The sequence below is a fragment of the Glandiceps talaboti genome, chromosome 19 (genome assembly GCF_964340395.1).
Source record: "Glandiceps talaboti chromosome 19, keGlaTala1.1, whole genome shotgun sequence".
Taxonomy (NCBI): domain Eukaryota; kingdom Metazoa; phylum Hemichordata; class Enteropneusta; family Spengelidae; genus Glandiceps; species Glandiceps talaboti.
The window spans coordinates 11,336,392-11,344,676 of record NC_135567.1 but is presented as its reverse complement, the minus strand read 5'-3'; the positions used below and the strand labels follow the sequence as shown (position 1 = coordinate 11,344,676).

General features: G+C 37.3%; 1 protein-coding gene across 1 annotated transcript in view; it reads left to right on the top strand.

Moving 5' to 3' along the window:
- Positions 1-2,863: 2,863 nt before the first annotated feature.
- Positions 2,864-8,285, top strand: part of LOC144449991 (angiotensin-converting enzyme-like) — a 29,987-nt gene continuing 24,565 nt past the window's right edge. Inside the window, exons 1-3 of the mRNA XM_078140556.1 lie at positions 2,864-3,070; positions 7,270-7,428; positions 8,090-8,189. Of these exons, the coding sequence (XP_077996682.1) occupies positions 2,864-3,070; positions 7,270-7,428; positions 8,090-8,189 (466 nt within the window). The remainder of the gene's footprint in view (positions 3,071-7,269; positions 7,429-8,089; positions 8,190-8,285) is intronic.

Sequence of the window (8,285 nt, the reverse complement as noted above, 5' to 3'; positions counted from 1 at the left end):
AGAGTATTCTAAAGAAATTAAACCGAGGAAGGGTCAGATTTGAGCACGACAGAATCGGAGAGGGTCATATTTTATGCAAATAACCTAGCCTGATTCTTCCCCCCTCCCTTGCGATTACTGAAGGAAATCCCATATTACATTTGTTTATCTAAAAGAGCAAATTTCTGTACACATCACACTTTGCGATCGTGCAATTTCATGCGCAAGAAACGGTCGTGCCCTCATTTGCATATATTTGCATGTATGAATGCAATAATATTTACTTCATGCACTGCATTGCTAATATACGACGAGTATGCCCGTGCATCACTGCAACAAATCATTGGTACATCATCCCTCTCCGTACACTTTGATGAGCCCATCTGTCAACTCCTCTGACAGATGTTTTAGGTGCCCTCATCACAGCCTACGTACCCTACAGACTAGTGATGTCATCCCAGCTAGTGGATATTAACCAATCATGAATGACTGTCAAATGCAAGTGTTAAACCTCCAACTTCAAAATAGGGGTGACAGCAATGGTTAATGTCAGAAGTTAGGTATTTTTAAGGTTAAATAATTTGTATAGACAGAAAGTAAATAAGGTATTGTGAAAACGTGTACATAAACTATTAGAAAATGGTGATGTAATTACACACAATGGGGTGGCTTTTCTGCATTCGAGTTCATCTCGTGTTTATTTTGAAATATATTTTTGAGAACCTCTAATGTTTGCATTCGCTTCATTACAGTGTCGGTACAACTGCATGATTATACAATTGTTCCTCTATCCCCCACTGTCACTCATTTATGCAATCTACCATGTTGAACAATATTAGTTTAAAAATGGCGTCTAACTTTGAGTCGTTAGTTGAAACCTGGCTTTCCACAGTAGTAACATCTCAAAACAATCAAATGCGGCTGGATTTACATTTAGAGTATTTAAAATGCGGGAGTCATCCTGACCGTACCCACATTGCTGCGCACATCATGTATGCGTGTCGAGCTAGGTCGGATGAATACATAGGTACTGTTCGTGAGTAAACTAGCTAGCTAGGTGATATCGATGATGGAGTTAATGTAGTTCAATGTCTAATAATATTTACAACTAAAATGATGTAGGCTTGGTGTTTCACTCATGCGACATGACATTTACAGCTAAAATGATGTAGGCATGGTGTTTCACTCATGTGACGTGACATTACAGCTAAAATGATGTAGGCATGGTGTTTCACTCATGTGACGTAAAATGATGTCGGCTTGGCGTTTCACTCATGCGACATGACATTTACAGCTACGGTGTAGGCATGGTGTTTCACTCATGTGACGTGACATTTACAGCTAAAATGATGTCGGCTTGGTGTTTCGCTCATGCGACATGACATGTACAGCTACGGTGTAGGCATGGTGTTTCACTCATATGACGTGACATTTACAGCTAAAATGATGTCGGCTTGGTTTTTCACTGATGTGACATTACAAAATGATGTAGGTTTGGTGTTTCACTGATGTGACATTACAGCTAAAATGATGTAGGCTTGGTGTTTCACTCGTGACATTACAGCTAAAATGATGTAGGCTTGGTGTTTCATTGATGTGACATTACAGCTAAAATGTTGTAGGCTTGGTGTTTCACTCATGTGACATGACATTTAATACACACACTTAGACAACTTCTAATGCAAAAGAAACAATTACATAGTTGCCGTACACAGTGGGGATGTAGAAGTAGTCAAGTTGAAATGTTGATTATCAGTTATTGGAAATAAACAATTGCAGCTATTAAAATCATCAAGTCAATGTGTCATGTTTTCATTAGAAGCCTGTTTTACTGCACTGTGAGAGAAAGCAATGATTATCAGTGTTCAATGTGATTAAGCAAAGGATCCTGCTGTGTTTATTGTGTATCTGTTATTTTTAGTAACCCTGAATGCCTACTGGCAGATTTGGAGTTTTCATTTAATTATGTGTTATTTCAGACTAATGGTGCTTTAATAGAATTGCCTGCTACCCCCCACATCTCAAAAATGGGTATTTAGCTGTTAAATATATATCTAGAGATGTTCTTTCTACAAAGTGACTGGAAAGTAGATTTTTGTATCTCTGTTATAGCGATATCTGACTCGAGGTCACGAACACCTGCCAAGAACATGTCATTGGCATTTCCTAATAAGTCATATGTTATGCCACTTACATAACATGCGAAGAACCAAGTATCCCGGGGTTTTTTTTCACATTCATTCACGAGGACGATGGTGATAACGCGAAACGGTAGGAAAAAGGGAGAGAAAAAAGTGAGAGGAAACAATAGTTGTGATGGCAATATTTTAAAACATTCTTTGAAATATAGAGAAAATGATATTAGAAATCCGGAAAATTATTAGAACAAAATTGATAATTCGTCTTTTACGCTGTGGTTCATTCTGATACGACTCTAGCAATAAGTAAATACAGCATTCTACATACAAATACATCAACAGATTTTGGTTGAATGAAATGGCTAATTTACGGTCGGTTATTTTGGCTCGATGTTAGTAAGTGTTCTATTTTTGCTTCGCGCCATCCGGTGAAAAATGTGCGGGAACGAAATCGAACCAGCAGTGCACGGTGTGAGCCTAGAATAATGGTATTGACCCAAAGGCTACGTACCGCGTATCCTCAATACAGACGAGCTTCACTGTGAAAGGGAATCAGATAAAGAGTCTATACTATACAGTATATTGCGAATTCCCGGGATATGCCTGGAAGCGGAAACGTGGTTAAAGACGTTGACAGAGTTTCAACGAATTGTACTGAGAGCGAGTACTGAATATACAAGCGGGGAGAATCAGTATTTTGACGAGAACTTGGAGTGTTTACTCGGTTGGTGAAATCGTCTGCTAAAATGGTGTATATTCACGCTAGTGTTGAGTTATTTCTGGTGTGTTTCGGAGTGTGGCAATGCGCTGAGGCTGTGTTTATAACCAATGAGGATGAAGGTATCGCCTTCTTGGCTCAATATGCCGAACTAGCGGAGAGCCGATACTACAAGAATGCACTCACTGTTTGGAACTATCAAACCAATCTAACGGCAGAGAATCAGCAACTAATGGTAAAATTTTATCCACTTAACTTATGTGTTATAAATGAACCCAAATAATTCATTTTCGTTTGTTGGACCCCATGTTAAAATCAGGGTGTAATGCTTTCACGACAGTGAATTTTACGGCATTTTCCTTAGCATTTACGGCATTTTCCTTAGCGGCTGTGTCATATCTAAATGTCGCAAATTCGTCGTAATTGGTTTAGACAGAAGATCTGTACCATTGCAAAGGTTACATGTTATTGATATTATTCTTATCGGCGCATGCGTTATTTGCAGTCTTACGTTATGTGTGTCAGTGTGTGTGTGTGTGTGTTTGCGTGCGAAAGAGAGATAGAGAGAGGGAGAGAGAGAGAGAGGGGGGGGGGAATTACGGTGAGTGGGGGGGGGGTGAGAAGAAAATATGTTGGTCCAAAATTCTATCACCCCCCCCCCTTTCGATCTCGAAAAAAAATTATGACCCCCCCCCCTTTCAGAGACCATCAAAATTTCAAGGCCTTCACACTATAGTTGTTTTCGCACGCCTTATTCTCTCCTCACCCCCCCCCCTCCCCGTCGTAAATTCTCCCCGTTCATTTAAGAATTTGTCTTTCCTTGGATACGAAATATTGTGATCCTTGTGAGCACTCAATTTGGTTAGCAGGTCACAAAAGTTTAGCTAAATCTGCCTTACAGAAAAGAAATAAGCGTGGAACGGAATTTTGGCGTGTTCCAGCTTGCTTGCTCAAATTTTGATTCGATTTTCATCTTTTTTATATAGAAAAGAAAGAATTATTTGTATGCCTATATTTATTAGTAGTCGAAATTTTAAAAAAAAATCACAGATATATCTTCACTTCGTAATAATTGCACACGAAAAACTCACTGCTCAGATGACATACATTAAAGTGTGTGTATAAAATGGTCAATTTTTTATTACTTAATTTATTTTAGTTGAACGTAAAGATAAACACAAATTTTTAGAGCAATTTGTAATAGAATATTGATTTACTCAATTACATTCTAAAATTGAATCATTTGTATAGAATTATTTGTAAAATGTTAAAGTTTTGGGGGAACACTGGCGGAACAATGAAGCAAGGTTAATGGGTTTGTTGTTGTATCGATTGACTCGGGGCTTGTGAATAGATCTGTAACATGACACCCCACTTGTAAATTCATCCTACTTGAAAGGAAAACGTAATTAGTCGGTTCCATAGCTCAGTTTACACAACATGATTTATTTTAAACCTCTGGCAGACGAAAGTCCAGAGCTCAGTTTGATCACATGCTCCGTTTTGCGTTTGGACAGACTACAATCCAAATTCCAGTTCACATGTTCGAATTTTAGGTTTTCTGGCAGACGAGATTTTCAATCCATCCATCAGTGCTGTTAGATATAGCAAAATCAAATCATAGACTGCGATGTAAACAGGCTATCCATAGCTCAGTTCATTTGTTCGAATTTTTGAATTTCGGGCAGACGACAATCCATGCCCACTTCGATGAAGATCGAATTCCTAATTGATTTTCGGAGAGACGAGAACTTTAATCTATTACTCTTCACTTGTTTGGATTTTATGATTCAGGCAAACGACAAAGGAACAGCAATCCAAGCTCACTTCGATCGCTTGTTCTTTTTCCGATTGATTTTCGTACATACAAGACAAGAACCTCGATCTATAACTCAGCTGCTCATGAGTTCGATTTTTAAGTTTCAGGCAGACGACACATTCTAGCCTCGTTCACATGATTTAATTTTAGGTTTACACAAACGACAACGCATCGTTCAGTTCGATATCACATGATCCATGATAGTTTTCGCGCAGACGAGAACTCGAATCCATAGTGCAGTTTCAGATACACGCATTTTGAGTTTTTGGTACATGTATTCGAAAATCTAGGCCAATACGATAGCTGACGTCACGTGTTTTATTTTGATAGACAATTCATAGCTCAGTTCACATGTTTGAGTTGTAGGCAGACGACAATCATAATCACAGCCAGCGGCGAGCACATCTCTCAGATTAGCAATAACTGCTGGTAAGGACACGACATTGTTGTATAAATTCGACCTACTTTACATGGAAAATGCAATAACATTCAAATGAGCAGGGTGAAAGGAATATACACAACTGTGATTTTCAAGATAACTTCAATTGATAAGACCCCTGTATATAAACAACTACACTCTTTGGAAAGTTCAATTCAAACAATCAACGCCAAGTGTGGTATCTGATAACAGGAGGTCGTAATATAGATGTCTTGTGTTCAATCTCAGTCTAAGGTTCAATCCATTGCATTGCAACATTGTCTATAAAAATAGTGTGCTTAGTAACAGTCAGTCTAGATATTAGCTGTCTTGCATTATACGACCGCCTGTCATCAGATACCACACCTGGGATTGATTGTTTGAATCGAACTTTCCAAAGTGTAATTGTTTATATACAGGGGTCTAATTAATTGATGAATTTATCTTGAAAATCACATTTGTGTCTATTCCTTTCACGCTGCTCAATTGAATTTTATTGTAATTGTAATGGGACATCTTGAAATAACAGTTCTGGTTGGAATTACATATAGATTTTTTATAAAATTGTGAAAGGTAATTCAACACTGGTGGGGTATACAACGAGTATTAAAGTCAATATATCCAACAAAACAGATTTTAAAAATCTTCTTATTGCAGCTAGAGTGCAGATTTAAATTCATGATTAGTCCTAAAAAATGTTTGGTTCCGGTTACTGACCAGTTTTTCACGCCGACCCTTAACAAAACTCGAGAAAAAAATAATAAAATCGCGAAAATTGTCTCACAAGGTCAAACTAACACGCTTGCGAAGATGTAGTCATTTAGTGGTTTTTTTGTATGTAGAACACAGATGAACAAACAATTCACGAGGCAGATCTTGCTTGTACTCGATAATTGCTGATAATTAGAATAATCAATATGGCGATTGACGTCAACGCCTTTTACGTGATAGAAAATTCAACAAGGTCCCTAGCTCTGTACATTGAGTGAATAAACAAGTGAAAGAAGAATCAGTGTACTAGTAATAACATGCTACTTTTTCTTAAAGGGGCACAAGCGGCCTTCATACTTACACTGGGGCGTCATTTTCTATACAGGAACACATACACATTGTATTCTAATCACTGACGCATACCACTATTTACTATTGGCATAGTCTGGATGCCAACATGGTTTCTAACTAAACCACGTCTGGTCAAAGTCCCTCAATCAACACAAAAAGTTGTTCATCCAATCAGTGAACCCCAGCTGCTATAGTGATGTAAACAGTGTATAAGTAGCATCCAGAGCTGACAAACCATATTTAGATATTACATAACTGCTCCAATAAACGCTAACTTTATGAGGGAATGTGATATTGGTAAGCATTTTATGATTGACTAACAAAGATATGATGTTAATGACAGTGTGTGGGTGGCTTTGGATGAATTTTAAATTGCATCTCATGCATCTTGGGACTGATAGAGCAACGACTTTGACTAGACTGTTAGTGGAGGTGTAAATGGTAACGATACTATATAGGAACTAGACTATGTGAGTGGAGGTGTATATGGTAATGATACTGTATAGGAACTAGACTATGTGAGTGGAGGTGTAAATGGTAATGATACTGTATAGGGACTAGACTATGTGAGTGGAGGTGTAAATGGTAACGATACTGTATAGGAACTAGACTATGTGAGTGTATGTGTAAATGGTAAAGATACTGTATAGGAACTAGACTATGTGAGTGGAGGTGTAAATGGTAATGATACTGTATAGGGACTAGACTATGTGAGTGGAGGTGTAAATGGTAAAGATACTGTATAGTTTTGTATTTATTATTTATGCATATATATATTTATTTATTTATATATTTTTTATTTCATTTACTAATTTATCTTTATTTTTTAATGAATTAATTTATTGTATTTATTTATTTATTTATTTATTTATTTATTTATTTAATTGTTCACGTAATTTTAATTAAATTAATTAATTAGTTAAACTATTATTTTATTCATTATCTTATTTAATATCTTAGGTAATTTCTTTATTCCTTTATTGTATATTTATTTATTTATTTATTTATTTATTTATTTATCTATTATTTAATTCACTTACTTATTTATTTATTTATTATTTAATTCACTTATTTATATTCATTTACTACAATGACGTAGTAATTTCTTTGCTATTCCTGTATAATTTTGAAACAGGTCGAATCCAATTTGGAATATGCGAAGTCGGAACTGCAGTTCTTTCTCAATGCATCGATGTTTGATATATCAAATTTCACCGACGAAACACAAAGACAGTTCAAAATTATGACGTATATAGGGGATGCAGCACTGCAGGACACGGACAAGTTAAAGAGGGTAGGTGAAGATTTGTAATCCGTTTCACAAGAAAATTGTTTTTGTGAACGGTGAATTTCCAATTTGCTTTCAGTAATGTTAAGGTATTCGCTTGCAAGTTTTGAAAGCACAGCACAGAACAGCACAGCAAAGCATGGCACAGCACAGTATAGCACAGCAAAGCACAACACAGCAAAGCACAGCACAGCACAGCAAAGCACGGCATAGCACAGTACAGCACGGCACAGCACAGTACAGCAAAACACAGTACAGCACAACACAACACAGCAAAGCACGGCACAGCACAGCACATCACATCACGGCACAGCAAAGCACAGCACAGCATAGCACAGCACAGCACAGCACAGCACAGCACAACACGACACAGCACAGCACAGCAAAGCACAGCACAGCAAAGCAAAGCACAGCACAGCAAAGCACAGCAAAGCAACGCACAGCACAGCACAGCAAAACACAGCACAGTACAGTACAGCACAGCACAGCACAGCAAACAAAACAAAGTGAAGCGAAGCGAAGCAAAACAAAACAAAGCAACCTAATTTAAACCAAGCTAATCCACATCAAACTAATCCACACCAAACTAATCCACACCAAACTAATCCACACCAAACCAAATCCAATAAAATCAATTAAATCTAATTTCTGATATTATTATTTACAGCTACAAGAGATAACAGCAGAAATGGAACGATTGTATGCCACTGCTAAAGTATGTAGGATAAATAACGATGATGATGACAATTGCTTTACTATGGACGATGGTAAGTGTCTGGAAACTGGCGATGGTGGCGGTGTATTTCAAGGCAATATATTTGATTGATAAAAAACCCTGATGCAGCTTGTATAGGTTTAACCAG